The 22,002-nt window shown below is 39.4% G+C and overlaps 1 protein-coding gene across 1 annotated transcript in view; it reads left to right on the top strand.

The window, feature by feature from the left end:
- Positions 1-1,673: 1,673 nt before the first annotated feature.
- The window catches only part of LOC140232212 (ras-related C3 botulinum toxin substrate 1-like), a 38,944-nt gene continuing 18,615 nt past the window's right edge, over positions 1,674-22,002 (top strand). The window contains exons 1-2 of the mRNA XM_072312349.1: positions 1,674-1,717; positions 13,106-13,177. Of these exons, the coding sequence (XP_072168450.1) occupies positions 1,674-1,717; positions 13,106-13,177 (116 nt within the window). The remainder of the gene's footprint in view (positions 1,718-13,105; positions 13,178-22,002) is intronic.

Genomic DNA, 22,002 nt, shown 5'->3' with positions numbered 1-22,002 from the left:
TTTAGTCTGATTTGTGTGTGTGTGTGTGTGTGTGTGTGTGTGTGTGTGTGTGTGTGTGTGTGTGTGTGTGTGTGTGTGTTATGCGGAATTAATTCCTCTGCTTCCATCTAATCCTTCCATAAATGTATGATATGTAGTGAAATTCCATATTGATGATGACAAGATGATGATCTATAGACAGCAAGATTGACCCAGGGTTCGATGGGTTAATAGTCGCATCACCACATTTATAATTATGACAGTGGTTGCACACGGCGGACGTTGCGCACGCAGGTGTTACCCAGTATTTTTTTCACCAGAGCCATTGATTGCGTGGATTTAATGTTCAATCGTTCATCGCACTCTCGTGTCATCATAATTATGTTACTCAGACCATGGAGCTCCATGGTCAGAAGAGCAGCATGCTTTATAGTCTGCGAGTTTCCGTCAGGATTTAGCGACCTTGGAAATCACATTCAACGCACTCTTCCCTGGCTGCGGTAAAAAAAAAAAAAATCGACCATTCTTGTTCTCATCATTCATCGAATTTTTAGAGCAGTTTTGTCTTTTTGACTATTAACGATTGTTTTGCATCGCGCATCGCAGAGAACGTCGTACAATACGTCAATTGAATTTGTGATTGCGAGCCGAAGAGAGGGTTACTGAGCCCTCTTCTTGATTGAAGATGTCAATCAAACAGATATTTGCCATTTTTGGAAATATATAGGACAGATACGACACGAGAAAATAACCGAAATATTTCACTGACAGAGAGAGCCATTGTTGGGTATCTTCGCGCGTGATCGCCCGCTGCTCCCGTTCAACCAGAGCGTCAGATAGAGGCCAACTCACTTTTGCGAGTTGTTCGCAATACCTCTTGGGTGTCGATTCGGATCGCGCACAGAAGTGAAACAAACGCATTTGAAACGGGTGATCTCCTGACGTTATGTTCCTAGACGCTGCGAAGATCCTGCATCTGGTAGTTGGATTTTAACTTGTCGACAAGTTGTAGAAAAGTCACGGTGTTTCTTTATTGTGGCGAAGTGTCTCGCTGTATAGAGTGTATGGGACTTTAACATATCTGGAAATATCGAGTACGGAAGTTACACGGGGAGGAAGCCAGAGAGATATATCGTGTCTGTGTGTGCCTGTATGTAGGAAGTGGTGAGCTAATTTTACAGCAGCATTGTGAACGTACACACAAAAACTGAAGTATCACAATAAATAGATTTTTTTTTCTTTACTACCACTGTGTGGGTGTGACACGGACCAGCGGTTTTATTCACATTGGAATAAAGTATTCGGAATAAAAGAATGAACATTTGCAGGAACATCGTTGTGCCATAAATATACTACGGGCCGAAAAGACGAGTTATTTTGAAGCGGTGGGAGAGGTTTTCTTTCGTCTCGTTAAGCATTGTCACCACTGTCTTACATTAGCTTGCATATTGCGGCAATTAGGGATTTATGGGCCGATATTTCGAACTAATTTGCGGCTGGCGTTCTACGGAGTGAGTTACTCGTGCGCTTAAACATTCACTGGGATCATTATGAACACGGATTCCTGAAAAAAAAAAAAAACGCCAAATAATTGTACGGGGAACATACGTCGACTAAATGGATTTTTATGAGGATTCGCGTGTTTGTTGGAGTATATGTCATTGATTATCGACGCTAGTTGTTAGTGTATCACCATGGAACCGGGAAAAGATATCAAATGCGTTATTGTCGGAGACGGGTGAGTGATGTAGTTCGACTCGTACGGAGTTGAGGCGATCCTTAATTACTTTCTCTGTTATTTAATGGGATGAGAGCATTTGATATTGCGATTGCCGAGTAGTGGCCAACGTTTGTCATGTAATGTGTGATGCAAATTAACCCTGTTCTTGCCACATTCATTTGTATACTTGTCCATAGGTTATGGTGTGTGAAATCTGCGCCCATGTTACTCATTGACAGAGAAAGGGTTAATGAAAAACTGTTACCATTGCTATTCGCAAATCCCAAGTTATCCTATGATATGAAAGTATGCGCCTTCTTCTTTCTCATATAACTACTTTCATTATGCTCCATGGGGCAGTGTCTCGTTTTTGGTGTACGTTTGTGGCTAAGTAGATCTATAAAATTCTGCATAAATCCTCTTCAACACATGCAACATTGTATGCAAACATATTATTATTGCATATATATTCTACATAATATTATCATAATACAGCAATGTATGCGTAGACCTACATGATTGGGCGTGCACGTGTGTGCGTGTGTGGGTGTGCCTTCATGTAGGATTTTACACATCATGTATGGGTAAAGAGAATATGTCTGCCTCACTATCATGGGTAGATATTTATGAACGTGTGTATGCTGATGTACGGAAACTTGGGGTCTCCTTCCTTGTTCAACCCAATATCCGATTTCTTTTCAAAGATATGATAATGAAGTGAACTTGGAGCCAGGAGAATGAACGGAAAAGCCAGCTTTGGCGTTTGTTTGTTTGTTTGTTTTAAAGACGGGGGGGGGGGTAGACAAACACGTCTTGACTCAATTGAATCTATCTTCATTCGCTTACTCCGGGGTATATTCAAAAGCCATGACAATCGCAGACCTGCTAGAATAGAGTTGCACATCAACGAATATCAATGTGCCCCGAAGCGTACGGTTATCCATAATAACGTTCGACTCAAGTCGAGATTCTTCGACTCTGTGTGTATTGATACACAAGCAGGGAGGTGGGACGTCTCTATACAGAGATCAGTGATAAAGCTGTACACAAATTGTTACGAGCATATCCGAATGTATCCGAGTCGGGCCAGTTTCCCGTCGCATAATCTCCCCACGCTACCGGTTCTTTGATTGGGTGTTAAACATTGTTTAAGGGCACCAAATTCTTGGGGGCTAGTCTGGAAATGAATGGCCGATTGCCCAGATTTTTCATTTGATGTTAAAATGTTAATAACCTTGAGCAAAATGAGGTTTGTATAACCCTTGATACATAATTTTGAGCATGTGACTTTTCGATTGGTGTCGTGATGAGTTCTGTGGTAGAGTGTCTGTCTTTCTCTATGCCTTTGTCTGCCTTCGTTTTATATACAAATTAATGTTAACGCTTTGGCAAATGATCCCGCTTTCTACTCTTTGAATTTCTTGAATTTCTCCCGCTCTAGCTAGCTGTATATCCCTCCCGATTGAGACGCATCTTTCTCCCGATCATCTTTATATAGTTTGTCCGATGTGTTAAATAGGACCAGAGAGCATCAGAACTTTTGGAGCTTAACTCCTTTGCCCGCACAGGACGTCGTGCTTCGCGCTCACGATGTGCGCTACTAGCATAATAATTTTGTGCGCATGTTCGCGAGATCAACATCTCTAGAGGATCCAGGCGGTATACTTGAGGTTGGAGTCTCTGTGAAACTTTACCTCCAATAAAATTTTTTAATTTCGTGAACGAGAAACGCTACCAGATGGGACAGTTCTATGTCACGGGGCGATGGAATGTTATTGAGCATTCTCGGCTATCGATCACACATTGCTCAAGCATGGGATACGAATTTGCAAGACGGCCGCTGTTCAACTTCTGAGTGAAGGTGAACAGGAATCCCTTGCCAAAGTGAAAAATGACTGTGGCAAACTAAATCGATTAACCTTACCGCTGTAGGTGGATTTTAACAGATGAGATAGTTTCAGGAAGTTTCCAGATGTAAACGTCCTTGAACATGAGTGTAAGCAAACATAATATAACACAGGTGCCTTGTTTAATATACAACACAAAGTACATCGATATGTTCACGTTTTGTGTACACTTGGTGTACACTGGCTGAACCCAATTTCCAAGAGGGTAATGTACACGTAGGCATAGACACAGTAAGTGTCCAGGGGCCGCCGAGTGTTTTTTAGCGTGTGCGTGTGTGTGCGTGCGTGGGGAGGACTGGTAGGGGGGGGGGGGAGCGTCGAGGATCAATGGTTACTTCCCCCTCCCCCCCCCCCCCCGGAATCATGAGGATTCATGGGGTTTCCTCAGTGTGATTTTTTTCTTTCTAAGCCCCTTTTTTTGATGAGCGGAAAAGTTGTATGTGTGTGTGTGTGTGTGTGGGGGGGGGGGGGGGTCCTGCAGCCCATGCACCCCACCCGGTTCCGCTGCCTCTCTACACGGAGTGACGATTGAATGCAACTATAAAGCCTGTGATGTGCGTATTACAATGTCATGTAATACGGATGTGTACTTTGCTTACGCCTGATGCCCGTCGATCGGTAGCAATGAGCTGGCTCAACACAAGCTTGATGACATTACATTTTGTTTTCTGATGTATTTTTTCACTGAGAAATATGAAAAAATTGAATTGAATTGAAATGAAATGAAATGAAGTGCAGTATGAAGTGGCTATGAAATAAAATGAAATGAAATGAATATGAAACGAAATGAAATGAAACTCGCAGGGCGCTGATGTGTACCGCATAAGGTGTACCATTGCAATCGCGACATGGCGTGCCCATCGACTATAGTCAAACTGTGCAAATCGACATGATAATTAGCATTCTACCACTTTTCCCTGCCATGCGAACATGAAGCATCATGACACGCACAAAAATCATTCTTCTCTTCCTTCCGCAATGGGCGTGGTAGTCGTGCCGACCTGACACTAGTCACTCAGATGGATGCATGCATTTATTTGTTAGAGTCATGATATTAGTATCTGTAGATCCTATTTGTTTTCAATTCATGACGACCTTGTCTCGTAATTACGTTCTCCATTCGAAATCCTGACGTTGATTGTTCTCTGGCAAGGCTCCTATATTCAGGGAGAATGGATCTCGATTGTATGGTAGACCACCTCGTGCATTCACGTGTGAACACTCTCTGGTATATTTTAGCGCTCTATCGGGCTAAATGCGTGGTGTATGCGTTAATTTTGTGTTACACCGATGGTCATACAGTAATGTCCCCTACTGGAAAAAACACAGTGTTCACAGTATGTTCACAGTGTGTTCATATAGTCGACTATGTGAAAACGCTCAAATTTAACAGTGTGAAGATGATTTCACACTGTGGTGTGGTTCACACAGAGTGCTCACATAGTAATGCTTTGTTTCACACTGTGAATTGACAACTCACATTGTGTTCACACTGTTAAACGCTCGAAATTAACAGTGTGAAGAGATTTCACACCGTGTTCACACTGTGTTCACTCTGTGGTTCTCGCACTGTGGGACACTGTGTTCTTTCCAGCAGGGTCATATTAGAGAGATAGAAGGAAAGGGAGAAAGAAGGAAAGAAGAAAGTAAATTAATCGTTTAAAATGAGAAGAGTAGAACAGAGGTATATGCTTAAAACATCGACCAAGTTTGGGAATCAAGGCTGAAGAAGTTCTCCAAAAAAAGCAAAACATAAAACCAAAAATTCCCCCAAAACAAAGAAAAGCCAGAGTAGTTACAGTTCAAAGTTTGAAGGTTTCACGAGGCGTCTTCTGGAAATTTCCAAATGAGTTCTCAGACCCCACCTGCAATTAGGGGCCCACACTTTATTTTCAAACCAGCTACTTTGCTATCTTGAAATTGACACTGCTACTTATCAACTGATCCTGCTATACAACTCTGGCAATGATGTTGATGAGGATGATTCATTATAATCATAACTGTATCCTATACATACAGGATCTTGAATGTACTATACTCAGATACTAGAATAATAATATGCAAGACAAATGCATAATTAGCCCAAGTGCAAGTTTATTTAAAGGACAATTTCACCTTCATAAACATAAGGATTGAGAGAATGCAGCAATGTTAGTAGAACACATCAGTGAAAGTTTGAGGAAAATTGGACAATCGATGCAAAAGTTATGAATTTTTAAAATGTTTGTGTTGGGACCGCTGGATGAGGAGACTACTAAGGCTCGTGACGTCATATGAGTACAACAGTATAAAGAAAATGTAAAGAAAATTCAACATATTTTCACTTTTTTCGCATAATAAAAGAGCACTTGACTTGCCTCTTTCTAAAGACAATGGGAATAATATTACCCATAACATATGTCAGCAACGAGTCAAGGGAATGTGTACTTTTTTCAAAAGATGAAATTTTGTGAAATTCTCTTTATATTTTTCTTATATTGTTGTACGCATGTGACATCATACACTGCAGTAGTCTTCTCATCCAGCGGCAACTGCACAAAAACTTTAAAAATTCATAACTTTTGAACGGATTGTCCGATTTTCCTCAAACTTTCAATGATGTGTTCTACTAATATTGCTACATTCTCTCAATCCTTATGTTAATGAAGGTGAACTTGTCCTTTAACTGAGGCCGAGTAGAGGTGTAATAGAATTGCACGAGGGCTAATTTGCGTTTGGTATGAATACTGGATAGCCTAGTCATTAGTGCGTGAATGTTCCATTTTGTCAAAGTGATAGAACCTAAATAAGGTGACATATTCTTATTTGGGTTATACCTGATTCCCCGCGCAAGAATCAATAGATCATAATTATTATCCCCCCCCCCACACACACACACACATACACAAACACACGCAAAGGTAAAGGTACATGCAGACACCCTTCTTGTTATAAACCAACGGCTGACAATGCCATGTTTAAACATTTCCTTTCAATTTCAAATTTAATACATCCATGTCTATGGTTTTATTAACCGTTTTCTTGAATAGACAATCTATTGGCTCGAATTCACGAAGGTGGTACAAATGAAACCATGGTTTAAACCATGGACAAAAACCATGGAGCGCCAAGTGTCGCACAGAATATTTTGTTATGAAATTGGTCATTTTGTCGACAAAATGACCGTTCGTTAACGAAATTATCATTTCGTGGACGGAATGTTCATTTAGCTACAAAATGATGTCATTTCGTTACAAAATAATCATTTCATCGACGAAATGACTGATTTCGTATCGAAATATTTCATGCGACACTTGGCGCTCCATGGTTTTTGTCCATGGTCTAAACCATGGTTTCATTTGTACCACCTTGGTGAATTCGGGCGAATGTGTTGACAACTGAGAAGTGAAGTGAAACCGTCAGGAAGTGCGACCTGCTTGTACGTATGTGTGTGTGTGTGTGTGTATGTGTGTGTATGCGTGTGTGTGTGTGTGTGCGTGATCGCATTAAAACAATGCTTGAAAAAGAAACTAAAAACTCAAACCTTATTTGATTCTCAACAACAATGAAGGCCACTTTTTTGATCTATGATTCGTACACTATAAAGGTATAGGCCTACAAAGTATATGTATTAATCAAGCCGATTACCGTTGACAGACTTGCAATCCACTTTCGGAAGTTTTATGGATGACAGTGGTGTAGATAAACTGTGGCGCCGCTCAAGACTGAGACTGTGACGTTATGGCAGTTTTAAATCAAAAGCGTTTTCTCAGCTTAGTAGACTGTGTAGGGAGCGAGTGATTGGAAACGTGCTTGCTTAACTCCGTAAGGTATGTGCACCGCGGGCGCCACTTTTTCAAAAGTGAGGGGGGGGGGCATTTCGCCGGCCATGATGTGAGATATTTGGCATTGGGTACGGGAGGAATCCCCTTTTCTTTCACACGCAAAGCAGTCTACCTTTATCTCATAAGTTTCAAAATGGCACCTCCTCAACCTATATTGGGATCTTTCTTTTCCCGATATGACGTCATGCTTTACGATTTCCAGCATTCAAAAAGTCACCATTCTTTCTTTCTTTTGCAATTCTGAATGCAATTGCACTGCTTTATATTATGTCACAATTTGTGAAAATTCTTCCTGACATGCCTAAAGAAAATATTATGTATCATTGACCTAGATACACTAAACTGTATGCATAAACACAAGCAAGCTTCAACGGTGCGAATATAACACTTTAAATGTTTAAAGGAGACCTCTAAATGATTTTTAGACTTTTGAACAGCAGTACTTTAAATTGGTTTTACTGGATACGGAGTTTCAGAATTTATAGTGATTGAGATGAGGAATAAGATTTTTTTTTTTTCAAAATTCCTAACAGATCAAAATGAACAAGGATGATGACACACCAGGTATGATTTGTTGCTCAAGGAAGCACAACAAAAGAAGAAAGCATGCATAAATTAGTGGTATTGCAATGGAATTACATTGCTACATCACTGCAATATGTGAGCCTCCTAATAAGTCATTATCCTTGTTCAGCGAATCATGTTTTGAGTTTTTCAGTTTATTGTGTATCGCGCAATAAATTCCACAAATCTATACATGGCACTATTGATTTATGTACTTTATGATGTGAAATTATATAAATTATTTGAAAAGCCCTTTAACTCTCTGTCTGTATAACACCTGCCTCACAATGTGGTCTCTTCTATACATCCCACCAATTAATATATATATAAGCAAAAAAAAAAAAACAAAAAAAAAAACTCAGCAAAAAGAAGAAGAAGAAGAAGAAGAAAGTAAACACTTTTTCAAGTCTATACTTCTCATCGAATGTTTAGCTAAATTTAAATGCATTATATACCATATGAAAGGTAATCTATTTCACTATCACCTTGGTAAGTCAATAAAAAGGAAGACTTTACGAAGTGTTGAACACCTTTCTAATTCTCTCCCAAGGCACAAAAGTAAAAATTGCAAAAGATCAATAAACGCTAAAAATAATGGACGAAAATGAAAAATCTGTCAAATCGAAATTCAAATGAAATGAGAGAAGAAGAATTATTAACAAAATGGTAGGAATTTCAATCGATTTCATAAATAAGAAAATTGTAAATTATATTTGATTCTTGAATTTGCCCCCATAAATTCTTAAATTACTAAATTAAAAGAATGAAATAAAGATGTTCTGTTCATTTAATCATCTTTGTGCCCTTACTCCCTATGTCAATTGAAGTTTAAGTTGACATGAAATTTTTATTTTCCCCCTCTAGTTCTCCATTTTGACTTTGCTTGAAGTTATAAAGAAATAAGAAGAACGAAAATTTATTTTTGATATTTCATTCATGTCTCTTATTTTGTTAAACAGGTCTTTTGTTACCATTGTTATCTTAAAAGGAATTTGCAAATGAATGACAACATGCCAATATTTGCACTTTTTACTTTTAATTAGTGCATAAGAGTGCAAAAACAAGGGTGTTCACTCATGCGTAAAGTTTCCATTTATATTGACCTACTAGGTTGATAGCCAATCAAATCACCTTTGATATGGCATATAATACATTGATTTTCATACTACTATTAGACCAGCTTTGCATAATTGATCGACATCTTAAAAAGATGTGTGTACATAGAGAAGGGACAAAAGGCATACATTATAAAGTGACACGTCACGGTAGAGATGCGAATTTCCTGGAATTGAGCTGTTTTTAGGCGAGTGCAGATACTCTTCCTATAATCGCTAAAAACACTTTCACTAAAACAAAACTCTTTCATTCAATTTGTCGGATTTGTCGACAGTAAAGGAACCAGAGCGAAATGTCAGCAACAGCTACGGTAAGTGGTATGCATCCCTCGGGCTCCATATTATACCATATGGCGCTCGCTTCCTGGGTGCCGCATCGTAATATTCCCGATATCGTCACTTGGAGCAAGTATATAATCGAGCAGCAGCATTAAAAAGAAGATAAAAAATAAGTGTCTGTGCTCACAATGTCTTCCAACTTACGAAGTTTTATTGTCGATTAGCTCATAAACTAATTTAATCGCATAAAGATTTTATTTTTTTACATTTATCAAATGTATAACATAAAAGGATTAGTTTTGTGTGTAGATAGCTGTTATTTTAATATATTTCTATCGCGCATTTCACACTCGCTAAGTATCTTAATGCGCTTGACAGACTATTGTTACCCCGGCTGCCGCTGGATACATTATTTCCAACCAGCACTGACAGTGCTCACTCTCCACTCCCTGGGGAGCACAGATATGTATTATGTACGTGTATATCGCTCAATACAGGTAACTGAAAGAGACAAACTTGTTTAGTAGGTAATACATTATAAATATTGACAATTTAAGATGTCTGCGATAGTTAGATTCTCACAACAATTGGAAAATGGGAAGTATAACATACGCGGTTGAAACGGGAAAAAACGGGAAAAGAGGCGCCTTTAAGACAACTATTCTGTGATTTATTATACGACTGTTTAAGTTTAACTTATAGATGGTATGGAATGATATTTTCATACCAGTAGGTGGTTTCACTGTTTAATATTTCTATTTTTTTTGGTATGTCCTTACAAATCGATTGTTCACTCACTGTATCATATTTGTGTCCGTTGTAAAGGAGGTCTTTATGTCTCTGATTTGGACTACCCTGCTCTTTTTTTGAGAAGACGGGGTAGAAAGAAAAATATAATGAATTGATGGATGAAATGCAGTGATTGACGGAATGTGAAATGAACAAATGTTGTATTGATTAAGTACCTTTAATCAATACAGCACTTGACATATTTCTGTCTCCCGTATATATTGTTCAACTGAAACTAATGTGGACCTATATGCTGTTGGGATCGCGGGAACGAACTTACTCAATTTCCTGACCATTTTTGCCCCATTAATGCTTCTTTCCCGCTATAGTTATCTTCGCCCCATTTTTCAACATCTCTATCGATTTCGGTTCCCCCTTTGTTGTGGCTGCATGAGAAATGATACCATTGCTCTTAGCAATACAAGGCTAATGAAACAGTTACCATGGTAACTCACAAGCAACATGTCGTATAGTCAGGATATGCTTGTCAATAAGTGGGGCCTATGTCTATATAGGTGACCTTGTGAAGTCCGTGGTATTATTTGTCTGCTAATAAATGAGTTCTCAGCAAGTGCTTGAAGTATAGGCTACTGTTTGAACAATTAAACTGAGTCATATTGCTTAATGAACTTCGTACACTCCGATATCATTCAGTCGAACATGCATACCTGCCCGGCAATGATTAAAGATAGTGATAACAATATTACCAAAACAAAAAAAACAAAACGAATGCCGAGGATGCTTTTTTTTTTATAGCAAACCTACGATGCTATCAAATGCAGCAACAATGGTATAAGGTGAGTTTCCCCCTTTGAATTGAAAAGGGAAGCTGAATGACTTCCTCTGTAGCAGGTTCCTTCGCACTGCTATATGTAGCAAAACCACAGTTGTTTGACCTCTTGGAAAATAATCACATCGTTGACGGCGTGTTTTTTCGTGCTCATGCGCGTGTGCAAGTTTGTGCCAGAAAACAACAACAACAACATTATGCTCTTTCGTCGCGAGTTCATCCTGTGCTCGTATAAGACATCTTCATATATATATGCGCATTTACCTCATTCTCTCAATGATAACGATAATGAATAACATTATATAGCGCTTAAAACTGATGTCTCTAAGCGCATCAATCCGGGGAAAAAAAAAGTATGACAGAAAAGTAAAATACAGCATTATGTACATATTATGATATAACGACAGCAGCAGCAGCAGCAGCAGCAACAACAACAACAACAGAATTAAGATTTAGAAAACAGATAAGTTTTCAACAATGACTTGAACTAACATTTTCAACATTACGAATATAGAGAGGGAGTTCATTCTAAAGAGATGGGGAAATGACAGAAAAAGCCCTATCATCATAACGGGTACAGGTGCGGGGACCACGTGATAATTGGAGAGTGGAGGAAGAACGGAGAGAACGGGTTGAAGTGGAGGAGCGGAAGGAAATCAAGTCTTTAAGATAAGATGGGGTAAAATTATTACATATCTTGTAAACAACAAGGAGGATTTTAAAGGTGATACGTTGATGTATGGGGAGCCAGTGGAGGGATTGGAGAACTGGAGAAATGTGATGGTCAGATCTTTTTGCAAGGGTCACAAGCCTATAGAGTAGCTGTATTTTGAATTCTTTGAAGTGGTGTGGTCAATATACCTATTTCTCTGTTTATCTATCGATATATTTCACTGTTTATCTTTCCTTATGTATTTGTTTGTCCCTTATTGACTTATCTATCTATGCGAATATCAAATTTCCATCTATGGTTGTCTGCTCATCAACCTATTTATATAGATCCAGTTCTCTGTGCATGAATATAGCCATCCATCTACATAATATATTTCTCCGAACTACAAACTGTATCATCTCCAATCGGGAAGGATGAATATCTCCGACATAAACAGTGTAACATGAACACGTCTTACAATGGATTGCATGTCAATCAATTCAGAGTAATTGGTAAGTTGGAGGATGCGTGCAGTAAGAACCTCGATCCTATCAGATGAAAGACATTATGATACACCTGAATGAGATTGATGTCGTAATGTACAACTAACCAAGCTTCTAATATACTGACCAAGAAATAAAGGGTCTTTAGGCGTACGTCCGTTACCCCGACACTACTCTTCTAATTAAACCCATTAATTGCTCGTGAGTTGTTCTTCTCTTCTCTTCGTAGAGTCGAAAACAAGCCGCTTCACACACTCGGCAACACCTAACCGATAAATAACATCGAGCAATAGACATTATTGACATTGTATTCCATCAAGCAAATTAGTTTTCACGACAGACAGACAGACAGACAGACAGACACACACACACACGCACACACACACACACACAAACAGAAAAAGCACTCATAAGGGACCTCACTGTGTAACACAGATGTGTATGGTATATTTTTGCTTGAGATGGAGCGTCAGGGTTTTTTTTATTAGGAAGATAATGAGAAATTAATTATGAAAAATAAAATATGAAAGATCATATAGGACCTGAAGTTAAAGTTTATTTGATGGAAATCGGTTTAGAAATGGCTGGGATGTCCCAAGAAGACAAAGGGATCCCAATAAAAGTTGGGTCCCACACTTTGATATGACCACTTTGTTTCTGGATATCTTAGCCATTTCACAACCGATTTTTCATCGAATAAACTTTAATTTCATTTTAGAATTGTATGCCCTTTCAAATGTATCCCCCCCCCCCAAAAAAAAAAAAAAAAAAAATCTGAAGCCCCATATCAACCAAAAACTATACAATCTCTTTAGAAACCCATTAATTGTTTTCAACTTGTAGAATTAATGGAGGAGTCATTCACATTAAAAAAAAAAAGATATCCAGAAACGGAATTGAAATACTCTAAGCTGTAATTGATATCTTATTGTTACAGTAATGAACTCTTCTGTCTCTCTTCTGCCATTGATTGTTGAACGCAGGTACGTCGGAAAGACCTGTCTGCTGATATCTTACACTACCAACCGCTTCCCCGGGGAGTACGCTCCAACTGTGTAAGTATACTGAGCTGCGCTCTGTGACTCACATCACCCCTTCACCCCTATCTACCCTATTACGGAGTCACACATCCCGTCCCCCACTATCGAACTCCCTCTGATTGACTGGCTTCCACTTACCCCTCCTCCACTCCTAGCAAATTCCATCCCCCTTCCTTCACCTCCCCATAACTTTCATACCACCCCTCCCACCCCCACTTCCCGTCCCGTCCATTACCATCTCCTGCAATCTTGTCCCCTTCCCCCTCCTTAAAGAGGAAATCCACCCCAAAAATAGATAAACCTCAAAAGAAAGAGAAAATATTACCTACAGAACGATGCAAAAGTGACTGACATGGCATAACAAATAAGGAAGATATGACATTTTGAAATTTCACATTTTTTGGGGGGAAAACATGTCTTGACCAGTCCTTATGAATATTCAAATGAGCAAGTTGACGTTGTCATGCTCTCACAATTTCTTATTCATTTCATGTACAGAAATTACAAAATCTCACATTTTAGCTGTATGAATATAAAACTTGCCTTAAAACCACCAAAAATACAAAAGAACAAACGTTAACTATGATACGAAGTTTACGTATAACATACATGAAAAATTGTGAGGGTATGACATCATCAACTCGCTCATTTGAATATTCATAAGGACTTGTCGACAAATGTTTTCTGAAAAAAATGCTAAACTTCAAAATGTCATATTTTCCTTATTTCTTATCCGATTTTTGTCATTTTCGTATCGTTTTGAAGGGAATATTTCTCTCTTTCTTATCAAGTTTATTTTTGAGCTGGATCTCTTCTTTTAATAATCCCCTCCCCTCATACTCCATCGGCTGCCTCCTCATGTTCCTCTCTCCTGTTCCCCACGACCCCACTCCCTACCACTTCCTCCACTTCCTAAAATACCATTCCCTTCTCTTCTACACTGCTCTCCTCCTCCAAAGCCCTCTGCTTTTCTGTCCTCCCCTCCACCCCCCTCCTCAAAAACTCTTCACCCCCCCCCCCCCCCCCACATGTCGTCTATTCTCATCCTCGGCTCTTATACTTCTCTCCACTCACTACCACTTTTCTCGACTTCCTCAAATGATATATTATACTTCCCTGCTGGAAAGAACACAGTGTCACACAGTGTGTGTTCAGAATATTGTGTTCAGAATAGTCGACTGTGTGAAAGCAATCGAATTACACAGTGTGGCAAAGATTTCACGCTGTGGTGTGGTTTTTCACAGAGAGTTCACATAGTAGTTTCTGTTTCACACTGTGAGTTTTGATGGCTCAAATTGTGAATATATAAGTCACGTTGTATTCACAATGTTAACGCTCGAATTTAACATTGGAAAGATTTCACACTGTGTTCACAATGTGTTTACACTGTGTTTCACATCATGTTTCATACTGTGTTCTTTCAAACAGAGTTTTCCCCCTCCCCTACACTATTCTCCTCCTCTTTCAATCCAATATACATCTATCCCCTTCTCATTCCCGTATCCTCCCATCTCTTCCTCTCTGGTGCACTTCCCTCCAACCCCTGCCACCCCCTAAACTCCACTGCTACCTTGCGTCCACTTCAATCTCTTCATCAAACACTGTTTTTTCTCCCTGCCCTAAAGGCATAATTTACCATTTGCAGGTGAAACAAAAACACAGCATGAGTCAAATGATAGTGCTTCAAAATACTAGTAGTTCTAAAATGTGAGTTAGGAATATAAACAGCCAATATTTTGAATCAGTATAATAGATGTTAAGTATAGTGTAATATGCAAAATGTGAACTTTATAGCTATACTAACATTGTCTCTAGACTTAACTGTCTACAGTTATGATTTATTGAGAAAAATAGTGATATCTCCTTATATTTTACGGTTTACTGCGAAAATTTTATATGGTAGGATGTTTTGTGATACAATTGACCTACACATATGCATCAAAATAATGTGATAACTCGAGCATTTTTTAAAATCACTGTACCCAATGATAAAGAGTACCTTTAACTCCACTATGCCATCGCGTCCATTCTAATCCCATTTCCCCCTCCCCTCCCCTCCTCCTCTCCCCTATCCTTCATTCCGCACCCTCCCGTCCTTTCCCCTCCTCAATTCTGCTACTTTCACCGCCACATTTTATCCATAGGGACTCAAATGCATGATGATTTTGACTTTTGAAAGCCTTCGGAAGCGTGAACATGATAAATAGTTAATGTCATTCTCTCTTGTAGCGACACGAACATTTTAAATCCACTATCGACTTCTGTCTCTACGTAGAGAATTGTACATGCCTTAATCAGCTTTTATTCCTGATGTTTAGCGAAGCTATATTGATACTGAGCAGGGGAATTGCGAATCTAGTGTTCAATTTATTACAGAATTGTCAGTGATCAAAATTATGTATCGCAATCATCATAGTTAGGTGAAACAAGTTAAAGATAGTTCAGAGACATGCCAACCAGCTGAAAGCTTAAGTATAAGTTCTGCCTACTTGTGTTTTTTTTTCAATAAGAGTAGAATTCAACCAACTCATTAATTTTCTATTTGCTTGTGCATGTAAGTAATTGCATACATGAAACTGTCTTTCTATCGTTCTGACATGCTTAATGCATTACAATCGTTTACTTTTCACACAGGTGGGGCCTTCATTGACCCGTGAATTTGTGTGCAATCGCTCACTGTATTATTCAATAACTGTTCAAAGAAACAAAAATAAACTGTAATGGTAGTCATCAAATTAATGTTACTACTTTTCACCCAGAGAGTCGTTTCATGAGATGCTATCCACCATGCGTGGAAACCATGCATTTTTAATCTTCCCTCTCTGGAACTCTGGACCGACCATTCGTGCCTAGCTATTACTCGCTATGCGTAGGTAAAGGGCCTATATCCGATCCGATATGCCCATTGCCGCTTCCACTTTACGCTGCTTCCCGCGAAATACTATGTCAAAAGAGATGGCTGCACTCATGTTTTGAAGTGTTAGTGGGAACCAACTAACCGATTAGAGTGTAGATCTTACCATCGCAAAACAGGAATCAACTTTACAGGGTTTTGTTTTATGTTGCGGCTATTTGACTCTGTTCTATAGAAGTTCCTCATGTTTTATGCGGCAGTGCTATCATTTATACTCACATAAGCCTTTTGATTGAGACGATATTGTCATGGCCTCATATCACATTGATTTGCTCGTAAAATTGTCGTAAATTCTTTTCCGCGGCACTCAGCAAATTTAACCGCCCATCAAAAAGCTATCATTGCTATATCATAGCAAGGTTAATATAAAATGAATTGAGGCGAGGACTATGATTTTTAAGTCATTTTGAATACATTTCAAAGGAGCAAACTATTTGAAATTAGTGATGGACTTGTGAGACGATGATTTCGTTTTTTCCCTCATCAAATTTTTCCTTCGTGATTTTATCTAATATCATGGTTTCTTGAAGAAAAAAAATCAACCTTTACAGTTCCATAAATTTCTTACCTCTTTTGCCTTATCGTAAAACAATTTTCACTGTTGATTTGTCTGTGCTCTACTTATTGAAATCAAATTGGGCATAGAAAGGAATATCGAATTAACCTGTTTCTTATAAATCAGATGCAGGCACACACGGTGAATATTTTGGAATTAGGGTACATATCGAAATAGTATTTCCGTGCTTGAAAAAAAAAGCAAATGTTCTCATTATGTTCGCATAACCCACTGTGCCATAGAGTGTGTTCACACTGTCCAGACTCTGGATCATCTGCTTACACATGTGTGATCACACGACTTCGACTATATAATGTGAATGCCACAATGTGAACACACTGTGAACACTATGTTTATACTGATTAAACGGGGTCATCCCACGAGACCCACACCCACAAGTCATACAGCCCATGAGTTCTACATTGCAAAAAAAGGTCCATGAGTCATAATCATAACGCATGAGATCGACACTAGGCAAGTAGAGCCCATGAGTTCAACTCAAGTAAAAACAGCCCACGAGTTCGACAGAATGTTACAACACAGGGCTTAATGAGTCGGTCTCACGGGCCTTAATTGTTTGCAAAATGGGCTGTTTGACTCGTGATGGGATGTATAACTCATGGGCTGTATACGACTTGTGGGCTGTATAACTCGTGGGCTGTGTGACTCAAGAGCTGTTTAACTCGTGGGGTGTATGACTCGTGGGTGTTGGATCGTGACGTGCACCCTTTGAAACGTTATACCCCTGCTGGAAAGAACACAGCGTCCCACAGTGTGAGAAACACAGTGTGAACACAATGTGAACATAGTGTGGAATATTTCTTCAAGCTGTTAAATTTGAGCCGTTCAACAGCGTGAACACATTGTGAATTATCAATTCAACATTGTGAATTATCAGTGCACAGTGTGACAAAGAAAATTACCATGAGAACACTCCGTGGAAACCAAACCACAGTGTGAAATCATCTCCATGCACACTGTTCATTTCGAGCGTTTTCACATAGTCGACTACGTGACTACACTGTGAACACACTGTGGACACTGTCTTCTTTCCAGTACGGACTGTGTTTCACACTGTGTCCTTTGGCGGAATTTGAGTAGCGTCAAAATCATCGATTGCTTTAAAAGGATGTTGTTATATATTTATTCTTGGACTTATAAAATCTCATACTTTATAAACTGTAGTGTGTATTTTTGACATTCACGCAGCAGTGAATCTTGCTCTCCCATTACGGGCGTTGTCTCATTTTGACAGTAAGAGTAAAGCAAAATAATGATCGGTGATTTTTCATCTAAAAATTAATGTGATTCTCAAACGACATAAAAGGTAATTCCTTTCCAACCTGACGAGAATTATTCAATAAAGAGTATCATTGTGTACGAAAATAAATGAATGGAATAGTGAGTCGTTTCTATTTCGCATTGTCAAATTAATCCTGCTCTCTCTTGTCTCTCTGCAATGTGACTCATACGTGGGTTGAGTGTATCATAGGAATGTTACCGCAGTTGCGTTCTAATAGAAAGGTTGTCAGGATAGTGTTGTGTTAAGGTAATGTAAGGGTTGACTTTGGCAAATGTTACGGCCGACAATGTCCGAGCAAAATTTTGCTGGGACCGTTTTAGGCAGGGTGAAAAAAAAAAGTTACCCTGACGTTGCTCAATTACGTTGCCGTGGTAACTTTAGTTTGAAAGGCTCTGCTAAAACGGGGCTTTATTCACGACGTTAGGGTGTAGGTGGGTAGAGACTTTGAAATGTTGAAGTCATCACGTGCAAAGTGAAGGTGAGGCATATATGCAGCGGAAAAAAAATAATGTTCACGGTTATCAGTTGGTGATTTGTGCTGATGAGTCATATCAACGGGTTATTAATGGTGTGGTGGCAACATTGCATCGATGCGTGATTTACTCTCGCTTTCATTTCTTAAACCGCTTTTTGGATATCTAAATCTATATTTTGGACTAGGCAAAATAATGAAATGTGTGTATATATATATATATATATATATATATATATATATACATAATGGGGCCTATATAGTGTACCTGTGGGTGCCCATGTGTGTACTCGAAGTGGAATGGAAATGAAAAAAAAAAAAGGGAGGGGTGGGTGAAAGTTACGCTCATTAAAGCCTACCCATCTTCAAATCTAGATGTCATAGGTATAGGCCTACACAGCAAATTTTGCACACAGGTACCCTTACATGGGTAGACGTCTGTTGATGAAAATCATGTGATATTACAAAGAGTGGACTTCAGTTTGCCGATTGAATAAACAATCTGGTCAGTACGGTCAGTGTATCGTGGTATAAATTGAATGGTTTTTAATACACTGCATGTGTGTCACTGACTATGCCCGAGATCGTACGTTGCTATGAAAGGGCGTAAGGCCAAATAAGTTAGTTACATGAAGTGGGTTGAACACACAAAAAGGCTATGGGTCACAGTGTGGTTGCAGTAGGCGACGGACGAACGTAAGGTATCATAACTGATCATGAGAACCTAGTTACAAGGTCTGTCTGTCTACGTGATATCACGCCCGGTAAATTATGTTCTGCAAGAGCGAAAGAGGTCCAGTGCTGCTGGCTTGTAATTGGGTCGTCACGTGAGCAGATTACGCGTGACTGCGTGACTTCCCCGTCCTACCTGCGAAAGACGTTGAGGTGGTTGAGTCTTGTCCGACAGATGTGCTCTTTACGGTCTTCGACGTCACCTTTTCCCGCCTTTTCGCATGGACGCTCGCGTCGTGACAGAAGAGACACGTACTAGTAGCCAACTGTACCTGATATGTCTACTACAGTGACTAAAATGAGCATTTCTTAATACATGCGTAAGGATGAAATCTAATGCCCAACGTAATTGCCAATCAAATGTTTAGTTGTAAAAGCTGTGACATTCCGTTCGAGCTCACTTGTATTAGAATTACTACTCGTTTTGCAGTCATGAACTGCACAATGGGATGACAGTCCACTCAAGTTCTAACAACCGGCAGTTTTCTTTCGTTATATCGAAATTCCGTTATAACAGAACAAATAAATTAAGTAAAGATATTTAGATGATAATTTTGAGATCTTTTTGATTTCTAGTTTGTGCACTTTACTGTATGATAATGTGATGCTGTACTGTAAAGTTTTAATCTCGATGTGATACAGGAGGATTCCTCAACACCAGCATCGAATCTATTCCCCCCCCCCCCTCATCAAACATCACCACTGCAATTGAGTATCTGAATATAAGAACGACCCAAGTCCGTGGAAGACCATTTCGAGTAAACTTAAAAAAAGTCATATCTTCTTTATTTGTCCAATAATATTCTATTTAACTGTGATGGGAAGGCAACATTGTATGTACAAATTAGAACATACATTATTATGACAATTAACATTTACATTAATTGTGGAGAGGACATTTTATGTGATGGACTTGGGTCGTTCTTTGAATCATATACATGATATTCTGCTATAGAGATGAGAGAAGGATGAGAGAGGGCGCTATAACATGAATGTAAGAATGACCCAAGTCCATCATTCTTACATTCATATAAGATTTAACTCATTCATTTAAGGCACTGCCGGGGGTAATTAGGATGTATCATTTATACACAAGATGAGTCCATGCATAAGCTACAATTTCCAATACCAAACTTAATTGGGCAAATGGACTTGGGTCGTTCTTATATTCAGGTCTTCAATTATCTGATAGGAGAACACACCTCCTGTGACCCAAAAGATGGTAATTAAGCTACTGCCTCTCCGTACAAGTTCATGCCTCTCAGCGACAAGTTAACTCGATCAGTCCCATGTGCATTTACACTGCATATTGTGATGTCAGTGATGAGTCATAGTACAAGCACTGAAAGGGTTAACCAAAGAGTGCTCGTCACACGTCCACGCCCTGGTAATGAAGCTCAGAACCCATTACCTCAAAGAACCTGGTAGTTCGTATACAAATTGCACGGAGATTTTGGGAATCCCTTGGGGATGAGGTTGAAGAAAGAAGGTGTGGCATGCACAGGCCATTTCAGCATTAGCAGTTTAGTCTTCAAAGACTTCTGAAACACAGACTGTTCAAAATATGTATTGCTGTTTTGATTAGAAGAGCAGTTGACAACAGCCATACAGTGTACGAATAATTTATGAGTTGTGAGCGCATAGGGCCCGAATATCGCACGAGGCGCGAGATAAGCCACTGGTCTATTCAACAAGGCGCGTAGCGCCGCGTTGAATAGACCAGTGGCGAATCTCGCGCCGAGTGCGGTATTACATGCCCCAATGCACGAACAGAATCATAAATTATTCGTTTTATACAACACCTTGTCCACAATCACAGTACTAAATTAGTGACCGCTAACTCAGGAAGGCCCAAAAATAAATGTAACAATTAGGCCGAGAATTGTAAACCACCCTGTGTACTGCTTTCAAACACTCGTCATGATTCGACCACACAGTCACAGGAATCACAAACTCCGCAGGGTCTATACCCATTCTACGCTAACGTTAGATCGAGTTAGGCCTGACTGTTAAGCCTACCTGAGATGTCGGTAGATCTAGTAGTAGGTCTAGACTTTCTCTATTTCCGAAAATGATTTTGTATAAAAACACAGAAAAATAATCAAATTACGGTTTCTCAACTTGAAATGAAGTCTTGATTTTGGGATCACTGTGGTCCACGTAGCAGATCAGAGTCAAAACTAAAAACACAACAGTAGGTAGGCCGCAATACATGCAACTAGCTAGGTAAAGTAGCTGCGCGTACACGTTAACGTTGCAGTACTCCGCCGCGACTGGTCTGTTTACCGGCAGCGCGCGCATCGCAGCGTAGCCGGCCAGCGCAGCACGTACAATGTAGTTTGCTGGCGCTTTGCTGCTGTGAGCCACAGAACTCTGTGAGCGGCCATGCATTAGTAGCCCCCCACGAAGCCGTGCTATAGTACCTTCGAGCCGTGCAATAGGCCCATGCCAGGGGCCTATTGTATGGCTGTCACTCTCAATGAGTTTGGTAGGTATTTTCTATTGAATGTCATGTGACATGTTCTTGGCCAATCACAATTCGACATCATTCTGAGGTGTTGTATAAACAGTGCTAATTCACATGAAAGTTGTAACTGCTGCATGATTGTTTTTTTTTTATTTGGTTGAAAACGTTCTCTTGTATCCATGTGTTTTTTAAAACATCGTTTTCATGAGACCTACCATTTTTTTTTCAACCAGCTCATTGACAAGAATTAGTTTTAAGAGAAGGTCTGTAATGCTCCTTAACTGCATAATATGCTCATATTGTAACTGTGATCTGACTTTACTCGAGGTAAAATGTGTGTTGGCTCTCTGAGACATCGTCAAGATAATAATGTTCCATGCGCCACATTTTAATTTT

This window comes from Diadema setosum, chromosome 8 (genome assembly GCF_964275005.1).
Source record: "Diadema setosum chromosome 8, eeDiaSeto1, whole genome shotgun sequence".
Lineage (NCBI taxonomy): Eukaryota > Metazoa > Echinodermata > Echinoidea > Diadematoida > Diadematidae > Diadema > Diadema setosum.
The sequence above is the reverse complement of the archived record's forward strand: the minus strand, read 5'-3'. Positions and strand labels throughout refer to the sequence as shown.